We start from the raw sequence: 20,546 nt of genomic DNA, 5'->3' as shown, positions 1-20,546 counted from the left end.
CATTTTTTTCATAGTCTTTTCCACAGCATAGTAATTTGAAGTTGGACATAAGCCTACATGACTAATACCAAGTGAGGGACTAACATCGCTTCTACTGAATGTTGATTGTGGCATCATTAAGACAACCACATTATGTTTTCACTTCAGTAACTATTTATGTCAAACAGATGTAACTTGTGTAGATGAGGTTTATTCATGTTCTAGAAATACAGCCCTTAGATTACAGAAACTGTAGGGCCTAGTCACTGAAAAGGGACGCAAGTATCCCAGCACAGCCTGCCAGCCTCACATAAAGGAATCAAACTGCCTGAGGCTCTGATCAGGCAGAGTAAAAACCACAGTCACATGTAACATTCTTATCTAATCTCATGAGGTGTTTGCATGAGGCTCACTATGTGGTAAGTAGGTGCCCTTTTCACAGCAGTCTCTCCACTGCCAAAGCTTTGATACCAAGGCAGGAAGTAACAAAGAAAGTTATAATTTCCTTTCAGAAGTTAGAGAAGGTAAGATACGAAGTGCTTCCTGAGAAGGGAAGGAATAACTAGTCTCTGAAGTATGTACCTAACTGACAAGCCTATGCGGGTGCCTACAATGTGACACAAAAAAGAGGTTGGGGATGTCTGGACTTGCTTATGCACCCCTTGGCATTGAGGATGGAGCAGAGCTCAAGAGGTTTTTAATCCCCCTCCCCTTGCAGAAATTTCTGCTGGCTTCCTGCATCCCCTCTATGGGAGTTCATCTAATGTTGATGGTCCTGAAGCCTACCTGCAGTGGAAAGCAGCTGAGGGTTGGCACTAGAGCCAGCAAGTAGGTTGCATCTCATATCATGTCCTCAGACCTTTAAAATACATGGGAAGAGGTTCAGTCTATCATTTGCTTTCCCAGTCCTTTTATGAAGCTCAACACAGCTAAAAAGTAAACAAGAAAGTCCTACCAATGAACTGAAATTTCTGCTCTGCCCTGTGATCAGTCCCTGTATTTTGAAATTGTGCAAACATTTCTTATCAAGAGTTAATGGCAACTTATCAAGAGTTTCCTTTTTTCTTCTTGAACTACCAATAATGCTAGGGCAGATATTCAGAGCTAGAAACATCAGCTCATCTTTCAAATGTCCTCTTAGCTTCAGTAAATTCTGGAGGAATCTCATGCAAACATGTGGTGCCTCAGATCACATGTTGGTTGTTTACTTGGGCATTTTAGCTAGGGAAGGTGCCACTGAGATAAAACAGATTTGTGTTGTATTATATCATCATGAACTCACAGAAAGACAGAAAAAAGGCAGTACATGTGACTGTGGTATAGTTTCCTGTGATACTACAAGTGGTCAAATTTAAGATGTGAGTTCTCTTGTTACAAATAATGAAATGTCATTAAAATGTGTCTAAGAGAGTAAAGTTTAACATTTTAATCCCTATTACATTTATCAGATAGTACCACATCTGATAGGTGTTTTTAAGGTGTTTTTTAAAACTCAGACATGTTGGGTTTAATAGGATAAATTTAGGAAAATGCTTTTTGTACAGTGATCTCAGGAACGCATCCAGAAGTTTTAGGATTCCTCCAGCCATTCTTCCAGAACTGATATCCCACAGGCAGAAAATACCTATTGTTACCATTGTGTTGGCATAGCAAGTGATGCAGAAGTAATAAGAAAGATACTAACCCAGTTATGCAGGTTTGATAGAAAACCACACAAATAGAAAATCTTAAAAATACTAAGGTGCATCCTTTCATTGCCCATAAGGAAAACCCACTGAGCATGTATGGTTGTGAAGATCTGTTCCTTTGCCCCATTATTGCCTGAAAGTGCAATCAATGGAGGATACACGACTGACACCAAGAATAGTTTCAAGCATCAGCACTTCAGTATTCCCCAGTACAACCTTTTAAATCCTGCTTCTCATGTGCATAACACCTGTGTACCCTTTTACTCTTTTGTGATTGGCCAAGGCACCTCAGCATTCCATGCATCTTTTTCTCCAACGCTGTTCACCTGTCTTACACAGCTGCACCCCATTAAGGATGAGGCTCAGCACAGCCTCATTCCTAATGTCCTATAATCTATTCTTCTACAGACAATGAGCAGAATACTGCTTGGGACAGATTTGCTACCTGCAAAAGTCCATAATTTGGTATTATGTTTCTGGAATTAGAGCATGCAGCCTCTGCATCGTGCTGCAGGAAAGAAATGCTCCTGCTGCCTTGCAGCCCTACCTCTCCACAAATTCCTGGACACCTCAGGGCTCTGCACATCCACATCAGGTCTCCTTGGGTGGATATTCCCAGAGGAATTACGCTGCTTTAAGCATGCCTTTGCATGTATAACTGTGTATACTTAGCTGTGTAACCTGAGACACATGAAAAAATGATGTAAAAAATTCATACACTTTCTCCTTAGTAAACAATCCCTCAGATCTCAGAAGTCACAGTCTACCCTGTTCTGCAGAATATTGAGATAACCATGCATCAGTCACATCCTCCATTTTCTCTGTGTTGTTTTTTCTTTTGCAGCACTTGCCAATATCCATTTGAAAATATGGTAATTCCAAAACACTGCTGCCTCTATACTACAGGGTTTCAACATTCATCAATTTGAGTAGTGTTAGTGCATTATAAAGTACTGGTTTGTTTGTACAGAAAATAACAACAAATTAGGAAGTTTGCTGTTTGAGCATTTTTTCTGCCCTGGCTTTAACATACCATCTTGTCCTGTTCAAAAACTATGGTATTGAAATAAACTATACAAAGTTTACACATACTCATTGCTTCTAGTCCTCTTCCTCACATTGAAATCCCTTTTCAAAAATATGAGAAGATGACAAGAGATGTAGAAAGCACCTTTGGTTTTGGTTCACTAATTTGAGATTTCCCAGCCAACACACCAATTAATGTGGTGTGTTCAGTGTTGGCCAGTCTAAGTCTATCTTTGACACCTCTATCTTTGCAGCCTGATCTACCTGCTTATTCTGCCCTTATTATCAAGGGCAGAAGGAAAAGAGGGCTTCCCAGGGTTTTTTGGTCTTTAACATGTGTATTCATAGAGGCGTGTCCAGCTTTTTCAGTGGTTTAACAGATTGTCAATTCTCAAAGCTAATTACTGATTAATTTTTTGTCAGACATGGAGGAAACTGCAAGCAGCTTCTCTTAGAAAGTTACTTCTGTGAATGGCTCCAATGCAAAACAAGCACAACCTTTAAGGTTATCTTTTTGCTCATCTAGCAAATTATGTGGCTGTCTGCCTCTGGACAAGATTTGAGGGGCTGCATCAACATGCAAAAAACTCAAAAGAAGGAGAGGATCTATGGCTGCTTTAATTGTCACACTGTCCTGAAACCAAGACCTCCAGCACAACAATGATCTCTAAGACTAAACAAAATCAGCAATGAACAACAATTAAGATGGTTTCCTAAACAAACTTCAGTCCTGCTTATGGCCAATTAGAGGTAATTTGCTTAGAGGATAATTTTTTTCAAGCCGTCAATTCAGCAAAAAAATTGCCATCAAGTTAAAAATAATGTAACAGCACCTTGAGGCAGATGAGAAAATGGCTATATTGTCCCAAGAACCAAAGTGTATCCTAAGTTCATTTTACCATTCAGTAAAATCAGATAACACATCTGACTTCTTTTTTAGCAGTCTCATATGCATTTTCTTATTCCTAACTTAGAGTGGACAGAGCAAAATACAGTTTTAAGAACTACCTGTTCTCACATTTCACTTATATTCTTAAAAGTAGAGGATTTTAAGCATGAATCTGCCACTCGTGGCATTCACCTGTTTCCTGTCTATATTAAATTTAAAAGCAACCTCTCTTGAAATGATCACAAATTACACACTGACAGTTGGTCACCTTCTTTTAAACAGGAACCTACCATAGCTTAACCACATCTCTCTATGGCCATCTCTCCATTTCTGTTGCTAAGTATTGCAGCACATGTGGCAAAACAGCTGGATCACTTACTGTTCGTTAAATGTAGAAATGACACAGCAGGTGGCTGCCAGGTTTTCTCCATTACTTTGCACTTGCTTGGTCTGATATTCAATCCACTTAATATGCATTTTGGTAAGCGGAATGAGAACTATTTCTCTAAATCAGAATGATTCATCTAAGGATTATTTTTCCCTCCTCCATACTTTTTTTCCAAACTTCAAATAAAATTAAATTCTCCTGAATTACCTTGTTGGTACATTTCTATTAATAACAGATGCCAAAAACACTTCATTCCTCTATCAGTATTGCTCAGATGAGCATCCCATGCTTGAAAGGTCTCAGGATGACAATGAAAACTTTCTGCTTCAAAGACTGAAAACCTTGAAAAATACCTTAATGAAACCAAGAAGGTTTCCTGGAATTAAAAAAAAAAATGAAAGACATAAAAAAAATATAAATTGTGCTAATTGTTCCAAATGCTTGCATGAATTTGGGCCAGTTTCTGTCAAATTTCCCCTTGTTATTATTTGCCTAGGAGTCATTCACAGACTTCAACTGAGTTATGGCTGCACACAGATTTTTGTTCAGAACTGTAAACTTTCATTAAAACAAAGAAAAATCTTGAAAGCCAAAAAAATTTCCTTTTTCATTCAGACTTGAATACTTTTAAAGAGGCTCCACTGTCCAGAAGGCAGTTAACCACAGGCTTCATTTGCAGTTTGAATTACATCCAAGTCCAGACCACTGAAGATTGAGCAAAGAGTCTGATTTTGACTCATAATGTCATAAAAATTCAGTGTAATAAGTCAACAACATGCCAAATTAACTTTTTTACATGTCTATGGATCAGCTCTGTGGCAATCTTATGTCAGTGGCAAAATATAATAGAATAATACATAGAAGTAGGTGCCTTGCAAATGCCACAAAGACATGCAGAAAGTTGCCTGTATTTGTGTTTCACAACTGATCATGGATTCTGGCATCTGAATTACAGGATGGTGATCTGGAGGCTGGATGTGTTCCATCACCCACACAATGCCTGAGAACAATAAATGTATGTTGTTTGGGCTACAGCTAAACTATTTTTAAGAATTGAAATGAGAAAAGTTTTGGTATTTAACACTGAATTTAAAAAAAAAAAAGTCTTCCATTAAATATAAATTAACAGGACAATTCTTTCTTTCTGATTTTTTCATTGACCATTTCTTTGCTTTCTTGAACAATATCCATGTTAAAATTTTTGAAGGATTCAGAAGGGATCACTTAAAAGTGATAGGAAGGGCTGTGTCCTGTGCCAAAAGCTTTTTAAAAAGGAGAGCTGGGGAAAATGACAACTGCAAATCTGTAAGTACATAAATTATCTACAAATTCTGGTTGATAGCCTAATGCGGTAAAAAAAGCAATGGTTGATAGCCTGACATGGTGAGTAAGCCTGCTTCTGCATTGACAAGGGGCAAGTGATTAAACAACTGTTACTCAGACATCATGAGAATGCCATTATTTCTGTATGTATATTTCAAATTAAAGTACTATGGAAACAGTCTTAGGAAATGAAAATACAGAGGATGACAGTATGGAAAGATGCCACTCTACCTTACTTCAGGTGTTTGTCTATAGCAACTGAAGAAAGAAAACAACATTGACATTGTATTTATAATTTTCTGCTGCTTTGTGTATGCCTGAACTGTGATAAAATCTTCCTCTGTGCAGGTGTGCTATAAAGAAAACATTGCACGCACCAGTTTCTGAATTCAATTAAGTAGTTGCAAGTACTAAGTTAAAAAACTGATCTCTAACTTTCCGTTATTTTCATGGATAGATCAGAGTGTCTGTCCCTCAAATTATTTTCACCTACAGATTTGGACTACATTTGACACTCAAAGTTATTTCTGATTTCACTCTTGAACTGAACTGCAGAACAAAACCTGACATCCTAGATTCCTATCCGCCTGACTTGTAACTAGTGATAAAAAGATGACCATCTTTTTATTGCAACAGTGCATGTTTTTAGGGTTTTAGCTGTCATTTGACAACACTTTCAGTTACACACTGATTAGATAAATACTAAAATTAGACACTGCATAGAAGTCTGGCTTACCAGAGCTATCACTTTTCTGTCATTGAGAGCCTCTTGTCCACAGGCTTTGTAGACCCAGAGCAAAGTAATTGCAGACCAGTACATGGTAAGAGGAGGTGAGTGTGATCTTCAGCCTCAAAATCATCCATGTCCATGCTCTTAGTGTTGCATTCCCCCTTCCTTGGTATCAACTGAGGCTCTGCAAGCCAACAGAGATATGGGAATGCAGTGCCTCCTACAATGGAAAGTACACTGACACTGTCAACAGTGTTAATTGCAATTCTCCTGTAGCAGCATGAACTACTTGTATAAAAATGGTAATGACAACAACAGAACAATTGAAAATACTTCCTGTATTTTACATGAGAGGGAAAAATATGTGCTTTCCTCTAAACTGTGTTTCTTTTGCTTTCTTCTTCCCCCTTGCCCCACTCCCTTGTCTTTTTAGCTTAGTTGTGGGTTTTGCATTTTCTTGGAGTTGCGCCCAACATACCTGGTTTGTCACTGGACCTGTTTATGACAAACATCACTGCCAGTTCCTAATGCTTCTTGCAGCATCTAGATTTTGTCCTTCAGTATACTTCCAGGCTACCCATCTGACTGGTTTTGGTGCAGTGTGTTCATAGGTTTCAACTTACAACACTTCCTGGAAAGGAGCAAAATTTCCACTTGATGACAGTAGAGAGAAAAGCAGGCTTAAGTCTGTGACAGCCCACAGTTTCTCATCAGAGTAAAAACAGTGAGTACTTGATACACACACCCTCCTTTCCAAGATACACTACTTTTTTCACTTCAAAATATTCCTGAACTTGCAGTTTTTGTGGTCTCAAAATCCAACTAAATCTGTTTCTGAATGGATTGGATCTGGAGGATGTTTTACCATATGTTTAAGGAAAACATCACACTAGAACATACTACTTAACTTTATTGCCATCAGATAGTCCTTTAAAAGTGGATCAAACTGTATAGGAATTGCCTTTGAGTGCCTTTTTAATGTTTCTTGCTTACACAATTTAAAGAATTCAAAACAAAGTTTCAGCAAAAGACTTTTATCTCCATTCATCACACTCTCTGACTGCTAAGAGTAAAAAAGCTGCTTTCCCGTTTTCTCACTGGGAATAAAATATATAATGTAACAGTCTTGACTTAATAACAGGGCAAGGAACTTAGGATGCACAGGACATGCACAGACATCAGGACAATATATCTGTTCCAGAACACTCATCCCTTCCTCCAAAGTGCATTTCAAGTGCAAATCATAGGCTGGAAGAATAGGCCAGATGGTCTCCTACCCATTTTCAGTGTTATTTTCCTGAAAACTTAGCTGGTCCTTCCCATTATGAGACACTTCATTAGAGTCACTTCACATCAGAAAAGCTGGAACTATGCATGTGCACAAAAAGACCATGCTGGGTATAACCACATGACAGGAGAGGAGGAGGTTGTGGCATATGACCTTTGAGATGTCTACCATTCTGTTAAGCTACTGATCAAGTTCAGTATGTCTAAAATGTTAATGGCATATGCATACAGAAATTTCCTTAGAAAAAGGATGGTGAGTTTTACTTAGGAATCCAGGCTAAGAATTATGCCAACAGGAATTGCAAGGAATACCATTTGGTATGAATATGTAGAGGCTATTAATCTCTCATAGTGGATGTTACTAAGTAATACTTTATGAAACACTTCCTTATCAAGATAAAGACTATACTTGAATTCATGTATTTTCCTATACAAAACTTCCCACCCATATGTAGTTTCTTCTTTAAATCTGAAGGGAAGACTGGGCTGGCAAATTCTGTTAGTCACAGGAACTAACAGTTCCTGGAACAGCCTTGTACATATGAGTGTTACACAGACATTTAAGACTCACATGCTTGTACAGGTACACAACATTTGGCTTTAAAAATATATCTACCCTCTCTGTGTGTCAGGCCCCAACACAGTCTATCTATGTCAAGAGCTGCAGTTGATTTGATGCTGCCAAAACCAGAACTGGAAATCTTGCACAGCTACAAAACAAATGCTCAGGGTTCGTTATGGTACAAGTCCCCCAGAAGGATGACACCCTGCAGTGCCTCCTGCAGCTGGAGGAAAAAGGCTCCATCAATAGGATCCCTGTGATGAGGTGGGCTGTAGTGGACACCAACCACAATGTTGCCTTTGTTGACTCAGTCTCTGATTTTTACCCATATGCTTTAGACCAGCTCATGGCTGTTCCTTAGAGAGAGCTCTTCACATTCCATCCATCTCTTGATATAGATGGTAATCCCTTTGCCCCTCCTTCCTCTCCAGTCCCTTTTAAACATCCTGCACCGATGCTTCAGTCACAGGATTTATCCCACCAAATTTCAGTAATGACAATGAGGTCATACTTTAGCAGCATGGTGGCTACAAGCCCCCTGGTTTTTGCTTATGTTGCATACATTGGTATAGCCACATGTTTGAGGCTCATAGGCTGTCTCCAAACACATGGTGTTATGACGGAATTATTTTCAGAGCACTGCAGTATCACCTCTGTGCTGTACACCAAGTGGCCAGAAGCTGGCAGGAGCAAGACTTTACATCACCCACAACCAAATAAAAAATAATGGAAAGATTAGCTGCCAATGAGATTTAAAACCACAAAGCAGAACTGAAGATGATAAGAAAAGCAAAACAAACTGTCCTTGGAAAGATGAACTTTGCAGCTGACATAAGAAAACCATTAAGGTGAGCGGGGGTGTTACAAACCTTAAGTTAAAAAGTGAAAGTATTTTGAAAGGTAACAGAAATTAAGAACACATGCAAGCCTTGAGCCGAAAAACAGTCTGACCTTGAAGTAACTGAATATCCCTTTCTGGTTCTCTGGTCTTATTGCCTTGGTAACAGACAATATGTATCACTTCCTGGTACAGCATAGGTGTATAGGAATACCAATGTCTCTTATGAGACAGAAGGTCTTTGCTTCACCTGCTGCCTGCTACCCTGATTTGTCATTAACATTGCTACTTCAAGGCCCCAAGTGCTAGACAAGGCCAACTGAACTGCTCCAAGATTCCAGACCTACTTTACCTGTCAATGCAGGCCCTGGACCAAGGACAGGGAGGCTTCCCTAATAACTGTCTGGGTTTTCTACAGATCAGCATGCTCATTCTGCCCCGGATGTCTCAGTCAGCTTGTGCTGACTATTACCTGTCACAAGATTCAGCACAGTCATTATATCCCATAAGCACCACCACAGTCTTATGCGTCTTAGTGCAGATTTCCAGATCTCCAGACTCAAAATAACGCTGAATCTCTCCTATACATTAAAACAAGTCTAGGAGAAATCATTTCATCTTGGGCACGTGAAATTTTCAGCTGAAGCACTGCCACCCACTTGTGAACACTTGAATCATCCAGGCACTAGTCTGGTGACAAAAGCAGCATTTTTTCTTGTGTTGTCTAACATAAAGAACTTGCACAATCTTTTAGGTGATGTCTGCAGAACAGCACCCCAAAGTGTTTTTTGTTTCTATGCTCTCCCTGGTGGGTCAGCTACTGGCCAGCTCAGTATTATCAAAATGCCTGCTTAGGTAGTGCTTGCAAGGACTAGCACGCAGAAGTTAAAGCAGCCTATAAAGTTGTTATAGAGCCATCTTAGGAGTTCATTAATTACCATTGTAAATTCTTATTGATGTTGCACCATTGCTTATCACAGGGATCTAGCAGATCAAAATGCAGGTTTAGGAGGAGAGTTACAAACTTCAAAGTTGATAAGTACTGACACTTCTAGCCAACATCCAGATCACACAGCTCTGAGAAGTCCATATGAATCTTCCTGGGCATCAGTTCACAGCCTTGCGCAGCTGCTAAAATATATAATGATCATGGCTTCTGTAGTGGTGACCTTGTATGTTTGTGCAAAGGAAATGATGTGTCAGATTGGTTGCATTAAGAGTGGATCAAGAAGCTGATCACTTCCATGTCTCCAATTACATTTTTCCCTTGTAAAAAAAGGGATAAACTACTACAATTCCACTGTATTTTCAAATATAATTCAAACTTGGACCTCTGCTGTCTTTAATAGACAAACAGACTAAATGCCAGTGAGAAGGGATTTTAAAATCTGTATTTTAAGCACTGAAGTAGTATAACCATCAGGACACAAAATTACTTGTGCACTGCTGACTCAGTTACTGCAAGCAAATATATATGACAATCTCTTTCAGAAAAGAGATAGTAAAATAATTATACAAAAAAAAATAAAGACCATCAGAACACTTCTAAATTATTAAAAGATCATGCACCACATGTATTTGGGACATAAAGAGAGGACTGATTTTGTTTGATTTTTTTTTTGCTTTACATCTGGATTACAATGGATTATTAATGCAGGAAAGCTAAACATGGAAGAATTGAAATAACACATTCCTTCTTTTATGTTTAAATGAATTTCCAGCTCATATCTAGATGTTGACAAAATCAAATATTGATCTCTTCTTAAATTTCCAAGCTACAGAAAATAATTGTACAGTAGAAAACAAGATCTAATACAAGATGTGGCAACATGAATTTCATGCTCCTTATATGTAGTCATTTAAAAGATAGGAAATCAGAAGGAAGTATGACTCATTTTGACTTTGGAGAGACATTTTCCTAACTGTGTGTCTCAGTTTAGAGACAAATTTTAGGAGAAAACACACTGGAATGAGCATTTCCTCTAAAGAGAAGGGGTTTGATAATTCCATTTGCCAATGAGAGAAATTAATACTGGTGAGTGAAAGTAAAAAAAAAACCAAAACCTGTTATAGATAAGTAATGTAATAGTTGGCTCTCACAAGTAAGAGATAGATATTATGTGTATGTTAAGATGTGTAGTGATATTATTGTAAAATGTGCCCCAGGGTCCTCTTTCCCCTCCCCTTGTAATAGCTTTAGTGGTTGGGGCATTTGGGGGGAGGGCAGACCTGTTACTAAGAAACATGGCATGGGAACACCTGACCTCCAATCAAGTTGCAAGAGAGCAGTCTCCACCAATGGACAGTGATGAAGAGTTAACTGACAGACTTTAGGAGGGGCTAGAGTTACCTGATGCAACACCAAAGGTATAAAAGGGGGAGCAGACATTTTTTTGTGAATGAGGCAGCTGGCTGGTAGTCACAGAGAGGGCTTCTAGAGCTGTAATTTTTCCTTATTCAGTCCCTTGTTGTAATTTTTTGTTGATGTTTATTTTAAAAGTGAGCAGTCATTTCTCACAAAATCAAGCTGTTTATTAACAAAAGGAAAAAAAAAGGTGTCTACAAAGCACAGAAAAGGATTGAATAAATGCTGGATACTGAAATTTCAAAACCTTAACCCCACCCCCCCACACCCAGCCATGTGGCCTGGAGGCAAAGATGGCAGCTGCACCATTTGTCTCAGGGAAGGGGAGGAACAGGAGTTCATGCAGCTCCTCAGGCAGAATAGATGGGAACCTTTTTGGCATTAGTCTCCTCAAAGCCAGTGAAGCTGGTGCGTTTTCGTGTTCTTTCTTATATTGGTTCAGCTTGTCCAAGGTCTCAGATTCATGACAGCGCCTCGCCAGCTCTCTGGACCAACAACAACAAAAAAAAAGCAAGCAGAGAGGATTCCTGGTACAGCCTCCAGGCTAGGGGAAGGAAAAAAAGGAAAACTTCTTGCTTCAAGCTAGCAAGAAAAGCTAGTCCAACAAAAGGAACAATGCAACATCCTGGTTGACCAGAGCACCTGGAGAAGGATGGTTTGAACAAAAGCCCTGCCGGAGCCCAAGGCTCCCTACCCCCAGGTCCATCTTAAAGTTACAGCAGACATTTCTGGGCATAAAGAAGATGATTAGGGAATAAAATATCATCATAAAATCACCCCAAGACACTGTGCATGAAAGGATTTATATACTGCTCTAACAGCAGTGAATCAGATGCAGTAAGGTAAAAATGACCATATAATATTGGCTTTCACATTTATGTATTAGCTTTTGCATGCTGTTATTGATCATAAGTATTTAGATACAGTACAAATTATAACTCCTTTTAGCTGCTTGTTAATATAACATAATTTATCAGTTTAAGTATGCAATCGCTAATAGAAATAGTAGTGTAATGAATATATCTATGTATCACTTATAGAAATAGTGGTGTGATGAACATGTTGTACTATAGACCTTAGCAAAACATAGGATGTTTTGAAAAATGTGTATATATGACTGGCTTTTTGCAAATATTAAAATGAATATTATGTGTGTTGTGTTAGAAAGTTATGCTGTATTAATCCTTTTAAGTAGTGTGTTAAATACAGTTTTAGGCTACAACATAATATTAAAAAAACCTATGTGATGTAAGATACTTTTTCTAACTAGCTCAAGGAATGGATAAGATAATCAAGAAATTCTTTGCATAGAGATAACAGCAACAAGGCATTAAAATACCAAAGAGAAGAATTATTGCCTCCTTATTGGGAAGAACCAGGCTCCTTCTACCTCCTTACAGACTCCACAGAGCCAAACTATGTTTTACAAGATGAAGGGTGGGGGAGTTGACAATAAACAGAAAAATCCATAGTTTGAAAGGAATGTTTGTATCATGTGTGAGATATATGAATATGCAACAGGCTATTGCTTTTAAGGGTTAATCCTTTGTTAGTGGACATGCTTTTTTGAGGAAAGCATCCAAACCTTCATAATTCTTTGCTTTTTCACTGTCCTTTATTATCCTAAATCTGATTGTCCAAATTCTTATTGCTCTAATTTGTATTACTATTTTTTATTTTTATAATAATTTGTATAACTATTTTTATATTTTTATTACTATTTTTATATAATAGCAATATTTTATTACTATTAAACTTTTAAAATTTTAACACAAGTGATTTGCGTTTTTCATAATTTTGTGCTGAAATCCAGAAATTAACACCTCACTGCTGGGGCCTCAAAGGATTCCGAGTGAGGAAGGTGTGCCCTGCCAAGTTTGGCAGCCTTGCTCTATTTCTTCTGGCGTGATTGGGCAGATGCAGGTTCCAACCAGTGGACAAAAAGAGACAATAAAACAAAGAAAAGGGAAAAGGCTCCCTAAAACCGCAGTAAGACTAGTAGTGTGCATGAAAACCCGGAAAAGAAAAAAGGATTAGTAAGTACTTTTTCAGGGGGCAGGTACGGAGCGGGGGGATGAGTATGTATGTGAATGAGAGGTGGCTAGACCTCTCAATTCCAGACCTGCTAAGTGAGTGCAGGAGTCTCCCATATTGTGTTTCGGTCTTTTCACGAGAAAAACAGCCAGTAAAGAGACAAAGTGAGAAATAAAACAAGTGAGAGAATCCTCCGGGGTAGCTGGGACTGGTTCCCAGGGGTTGGACCTCTCAGAGGAAGGGAGCAGAGGAGTTTCCTAGCACAGTCCAGTGGGAAAGTAGGACAAAAGGGAGGGGCCCCGAAAAATTCTGATGGGTTGAGGGATGAGAATGCCTGAGAGCATCCACGATTAAACCTGCTGGGTTGAGGGATTATTATGTCCAAGAGCATCCAGAGTTGAGCAAAATTCTGCTGGATTGAGGATATGCCCAAGAGTATCTGGAGTTGGACAACACACCTGGATTGAGGGACAAAAATGCCCAAGAGCACCTGGGGTTAGACAACAGAGCTGGACTGAGGGATACCCAAAAACATCCAGGGCTGGCCAGTAACATCTGAGATTGTAACAGGTGATTTGAAAGTAAAAGGTACCTTATTGTTGTCTTGCTGAGTGTGAGAGTGAGTCACACACAGAATCAGCCGCAGCTTCCCAGGCAGGTGGCAGTGGGGGGGGCTGTGGAAAAAGGTGTATGTGACCCGCAAACAGTCCATTGTTCCCCTGGGGAGTGAGGGGGCCGTGGTGAAGGAGTGTGAGTTACACACAAATTAGCCTCACAGGTGAACAGGCACTAGAGGCGACCAGATTCAGGGCCCTTGCCAGAGGCCCAGGAGTACTGAAGCCCAGAGGCCAACCCCAAGGTGAGGGTGGACCATATGGACCAGTGATTCTCTGGCAACAGGGGTCCACTTCAGCTCCTGAGGTTGTGAAAGAATGTGTGAAAGTGAATGAGAAATAAAAGTGAGTAAATGTAGATGAATGAAAGTATATGTAATGTAGATTGTTTATTTTAAGCTTCACTTTATCTCCTTGGAGGGAGGTGTATTGTATTGAATAATATTCAATATTATTCAATATTGAGAAAAAAGAGCTTTTGTGTGTGTAGTCGGAAGAAGGTGGTATTCAGAGAAAGTGAGAAACAGAGACAGGGGACGAATAGATAAGATCTTGAAAAATGGGACAGAAAACCAGTAAGATGGGTACAGGGGAAAAAAAAGAGGAGAAAAGACAGTAGTTGATAGGATAGTATGCAGTAGTTGATAGGAAAAACACGCAAACTATTGAAAAAGGGAAATTAACCTTAAATTGGTAAGCTCAAACTTGTGATGTAAGATAGTTTTTGTAACTAGCTCAAGGAATGGATAAGATAATCAAGAAATTCTTTGCATGGAGATAACAACACTAGGACACCAAGATCCTAAGAGAAGAATTATTGCCTCCTTATCGGGAAAATCCAGACTTCTCTGAGACTTTGAAGAACCAAGAAATTGATTTATAAGATGGGGTGAGGGAGCAGAAATTAAGCAGAAAACACCCTTTGTTTGGAACAGCTATGAGATAAATGAATATGCAACAGGCTATTGCTTTTAAGGGTTAATCCTTTTTTAGCAAAGCCTGCTTTTGTGGCAGAGTGCAAAAAGCACCTGAATGTAATTCTTTGCTTTTTGTTGTCTTTTATCATCCTAACTTTGATTGTCCAAATTCTTATTGGTCTAATTTTTATTACTATTTTATTAGTATTAAACTTCTAAAATTTTAAGTGAATGGCGTTTTTCACAGCGCTGAATAAGTACATACCTACTTTACAACTTCCACGAGTTGTGTTTTTCCACAAATCACCTTTTTCAGCTACGTTTGGGAACCCAGCCCTGCCACTGCTCTGTTTTTCACTACACTGTAACTCTGTATCTCCTACCTGCCAGGACATCCCATCTCCTGCTACAGCTGAGGAGTTTCTGCTACATTTCATTTGCTACCCCGGCTGTGCCCGCCTCTGTCATTCCAACTGCAGCTCCAAAGTTCCTGCTACAACCCATGTTGCCATCCAGAGGGGCACCAGGACTGGCTCCCCCTGTGAGTTTGTAAAGGAAGGCCCTTTTCTATCTCTTCTGCCCACACACTGACCATTACCCATGTGGAGAGAGGCAGCTGGGCTCCTGCCGCAGCACCTCCTGCAGCCACAGGGGAGTCATAGCACCTGCCCTGCCCAGCTGGAAGCCAACAACGCCCATAGCTACATCAAAGGTTGTCAGAGGCTGAAATAGTATTGTTGATGAGTTAAACATTTTCATGAAGGACTTTGAAAACTGTATTATTAAAGCTGCAAAGAATACCACCAGATCCTGAATAGGCCTTCCAAGTGAGGCCCTGGACTGTTCGGTGATGAAGATAAGATCAAGTAACAACTCAGGATTGGGAACGTTCACAAAGCACAAGCTTAGCACCTTCAAGAGGAGACCACAGCCCCAGGGCTATCAGCTGCCAGGCTTTGAACAGACCCTTGCACCAAAGAGTGAGGGGAGAGCACTTTGGGTGCATGTTGGAAAGGCCTCTGGTCAGAGGCAGTGAACGCCCATCCTCCAGTGTGCAGAGAGGCTCAGCTCTGGGGCCCTTTACCTGGATAAGCTTATCCACAGCAGAAGGGAGTGTCATGGACCACCAAAGACTTCCCCCATGGGGTCCCCAGACCCTGCACCAGAGCACTGCAACATGATGCAACAGACCCTCAGTGTTGCAAGGGTCTTGGCATTCCAAACTAGCCCAAAGTGTATATTAATCCACTGAATTCTATACTCTTCTGTGTGTGGCAGCCTGTGGTGCAGTGTGGTGTGGTGCGGTGTGGCCACAGTGGGGAATCTTTACCACCAAGAAGACCAGATGGAGGTGTGAAAAGCAAGGTTCATTCTCCTGGTAAAATTTAAAAGTTTAATCAAGGACAATAGGAAACAAAGACAATAAAGCAAAGATATACAGTTGGGTGCTTCTTGTCAGTCAGCCAAGAGCACGCCAGCAATTTTGGAAACACCCTTTATATACAATTTCTATTGCATCAGCTGGTTGCATATTCATAAACAATTATGCATATTTAAACTTTCCCCCAAACTAGTTTACATGTTCCAAGAACTGATAGTATGGTCCCTCCTCAGGTCTGCCTTTTTAGAGCATGCACATTTCTTCGCTGTGGTTTTAGTCCATTCATATCATCACCTCTAGTTTTTGGGTTTTGGTCCGTACTGTCTTCAGACGGTGAGTGCTGATAGTTGGCATATCAGGAGCAGGGGTCCTCATCATATGTTCAGTGGATATTATCCCAACCAAGCAGGCATTTTAACACAAGCATACTTATATCATCTATTTCACTACTATATCTAACAGAAATAAAGACTATATTTTTATAGCAAAGTTACTTTAACATTATACATATAGCATCCATTTTAATATTTGCAAAAAGCCAATAATATAATATATATCTATAACAGACGGGAACAATGTAGGGACCTTTGGATGGGTGATATGCTTCTACCTAAGCCCTGTCACTCTCCCCATCTCCCTGGTCTCTATGCAAACTTCTTTCTCTATCTCTTTCTTTCTTTTCTCTTTCTTTGTCTTTGCCTCTTGAACTATTAAATAAAATATATAATTTTTTTTTGGTACCAGCATCTAACCTCATTTGGCTTTAATCTCATTTTTGGGTATATTTTAAACCTTCCAAGTTTTTTCTGGTTCATACACAGAGGTTTATTTATTTGGTTTATACACAGTGTTTTCTTTGCTTTTCTGAGTTTAAACCAGAACACAACAAAGGGTGATTGACAGCTGAGAGAAGATTTTTATTTGGGTTTCTGGTTTTTTTAGTTGTTGCTGTCATTGTTGTTGTTTGTTTGCCCTGTTATTACATATTAGTAAAGAACTGTTATTCCTTTTCCCATATCTTTGCCTGAAAGCCCCTTAATTTCAAAGTTATAATAATTTGAATGGAAGGGGGTGATATTGTCCATTCCAAGGGAGGTTCCTGCCTTTCTTGGCCGACACCTTTTTTACAAACCAAGACAACTCTCTTACCTTCCACTCCTCCACAAAACTATTAAGCACACACAGGGCTTTGATTCTTTGGAAAACTAGGAAGTTAATATTTATTTTGTAACAACAATTTGTTTGGATTTCCATCTATGAAGTCCCCCAAAATGCCACATTATACAGTAATATCTATATTGATACAATACAAAGATTCTGTGATGTTTATAAAGCCTTTTAAACTGTACTAGCAAAACTGTTTTGTTAAATTACATTTTCCAACTTATCAGTCCTTATTATGCTATACTATTCAGAATGCCGTCACACTATTTTGCTGCATTAAATTTTTCAAATTATCTTGACAATAACAATGTAAGGAATGCTGCTACCCATATATTGTTATGCAAAGTAAAAGCAGACAAATATTTAGATCTCTTGAAATTATAGATTTTAAATATCAGAGGTACAAAGCTTTTAAGTCATTAAATACCATAGGCCATCATAAAAGGATGGTAAGGTTCGGAAATCCTTGTCCTGTATCCTTTAAATGTGAATATTAAAGAATGAAAATTCACTATGAATTACAGGGTTATTAATATAGACTGGCATAAACTCATTTTATGGTATTATGCTTTTAAACATCAATCAGCATGAACAAATACCTGAAATTACTACCTAAGATAAAGACTCAATCAAGTACCTTCAAAATAATCATATGAAGAGTGAAATAAGTTTCACAGACTCAGGTATAATCAAAATCACTGTAGTCAGAGAAATTTATCCAAATCAAGGAACATTATTTTAAACACAGGTATGTTTAATACAAAAGAAAAGTAGAGTACAAATTTTCAACAATGAAAAAATAAGCTGAAAAAACATTTTGAAAAATCAATTCTGCCACTCACTTTGCTTTTTCTGGGCACACCAATTTCATGCCAATTTTCAAATTTCAGTCAAAAATCCATTGTATGCCCTATGGATTCTCTATTTTACCTCACTTTGAGAGACAATTTTTCAGAAAACATATTTCCAAGAAACATATGGTAACTGTATATTGACAGCATTAAATAAAAGAGCGGAAAACACAAGAATATCTAGATACAGCAGAAATCACTTTTTTGCAAGACCCTGGTCAGAGTTCTTCCCCTTGATATATTAATGCTAGGCAGTTCTCAAGACATTACATCAATAGGAAAAGATGTAACTCACCCTTGCATCAATGAAGCACATCATCTGACCTAAATTGCAATTTTTCATCATTTAATCCCTTGCAAATGAAACAATACCAACCTTCAAAGACATCATCATATAATGAGCTGTCTTTGTTGATTTTTTGACTAGTTACAGACTTTCTGCCTAGTAAATAATCTTTTGGGGATGCTAGTAAAGTGTAAGAAATTAAAGGCCAATCCAGTCACTATTATTTATGGATTTATTTTTACACTCTTTTTCAGTATGAAGATGTGCAGCATTACAGAATCTTTTGGTATCAATTTCTGTCACCAAACCCACACCACAGATTTCATCTTAAACAGATAGCCTCTCAAAGATAAATGAAGTAAATTCATATCAGTCAGACCTGAAAGATGTTTTCACCAATGCCTCAGGGTTGTCCACTGGTAGTAGTTCATCTGCTAAAATTTCTTCAGGAGGTCTCGGGTCATTGATAATGGTCAGCTTTGGCCTTTCCTTGAGGTTGCTGGTCAGCCCACCAATAATGGTTTTCCACAAGCAGTTTTGTGATTTAGACCCTGAAAAAACAATGAGAAGGAAAATAAATTCATAGACTTATTGCCCAGCATGTCAGAATTCTGAAAAATAAAGGTGGTCTGCTATCCTTTTACCTTTGCATAACCACAGTTTGGGAATAAGCCTGAAAACCTAAATAAAAATTCAAAGTGGAAATAAGCACAAACATTAGGGTCATTCCAAATGCAAAAATGTAATGCTTCCCATAAAAATATGGGAAGTTATTACATAACATTATTACATAACATGAGGCTTTCACACCTGTCCTGGGTTGTCCTGGTGTCTCTGAAGTCAGCAACTGATTTTAATTAGGTAAAATTTTCTGATATTTTCCCAGCTTTCAAATCAATTATCCAGTGGACCTAATACATGGATTAAGGGTTACTTTTTGTTGCAATACACACTAAATACACAAGATGGAACCAATCAGAAGAGCTGTTATCCCATGGGTCAAGAAAATAAATCACAAAAACTATCCTGTTGGAAGCAGCAATATCTGCTGCTGTGGACAGGAGCCACAGCATTTTTTTTTCTGATTGTCTTAAATATCTTTTTTTCACACAGTCTAGATGTTACAAAGACAGAAGATCAGCAATCATTCTTATCTATTTTCTCCATTCCGTAATTATGTTCAGACAATTTCCCAGATAATTAGGAAAATTCCATACTCTTTGCTCTTAAATGTGAGCATCTACCTAACGTGCAAGAACTGTATTGACCCAGAGTTACAGGTAGCCTTGAGATTCTGTGCCAAGCCTTGTAGCTGTATTTCTAGCTACAATAGCTAGAAATATAACCTCTCACACCATGTAGTCCAAAGCCAAGTAATGACTACACAAAAACAGCAGAAATATATGCAACATCAACACAATATTGTTATTCAAGGGCCTGTAATGTTATGGCTGTTCTTTAGACAACACTTTAGCAAACTTTTCTGTCTAATTATCAGGAGCCATTCACATTCCAATCATCCAAGACTTTCATTGTTGGGACTGAAGCCCCTTTGCAGAGGAAACTCCGGTGAATTGACAGCACCTCACTTGACTCACTACATACATCACAATCACACAGTCAGAGCAGATTTCCCTCACTAGCTTGTCCCCAGGTTTCCCATAGGACACATGGCTCCCATGGTGATGAGCATTATGACAGCTGAAGCTGGGTGCCTCCAGGGAGGTATCCCAAAAAAGAAATCCCTGGGTTTTTCACCCGTACACTCTATGCACCCATTAAAATACTGATATTTATTCTGAGGTCTTCTCATCCTTCACTGGCTCTTGCAAGAGTCTCTGGGTGACTGGCCTCTCTGACCATCCTCACCTCACTGGACTATGGCCCAGGTCCTCATGCCCTTATTTAAGCAAATGGTCTGCACCAGATCATGTCTTGTTGCCTGGGGCTCTCTATTTCCTCACACCCATGGCACAAGCTGTAACTTGCATGCCAGGCTACCTGCACTAGGTACAGTCCTCAACAGTATTTTCTTCCTTTTGTTAAGCATACCTGCTAATACATTAAAAGGGAAATTTCAATTAATTTAACCATTTCAAGAAATTTAACCACTACTCTTACATACCAAATTATCACAAGTAACAAACGTAGCAAAATTCAGGCTAAGATGATTGTCATAGGGCAGAGTACAAGATTACTGATTCTTGTGCACAAGTGCTTAAAT

The 20,546-nt window shown here is 38.9% G+C and overlaps 1 protein-coding gene across 1 annotated transcript in view; it reads right to left on the bottom strand.

The window, feature by feature from the left end:
• The window catches only part of PDE1C (phosphodiesterase 1C), a 274,035-nt gene that overhangs the window by 219,141 nt on the left and 34,348 nt on the right, over positions 1–20,546 (bottom strand). Inside the window, exon 2 of the mRNA XM_054629572.2 lies at positions 18,702–18,873. Coding sequence (XP_054485547.2) covers positions 18,702–18,873 — 172 coding nt within the window. The remainder of the gene's footprint in view (positions 1–18,701; positions 18,874–20,546) is intronic.

The sequence above is a fragment of the Agelaius phoeniceus genome, chromosome 1 (assembly GCF_051311805.1).
Source record: "Agelaius phoeniceus isolate bAgePho1 chromosome 1, bAgePho1.hap1, whole genome shotgun sequence".
In the NCBI taxonomy this organism is placed as follows: Eukaryota; Metazoa; Chordata; class Aves; order Passeriformes; family Icteridae; genus Agelaius; species Agelaius phoeniceus.
This window is presented reverse-complemented; position numbering and strand designations above follow the sequence as displayed.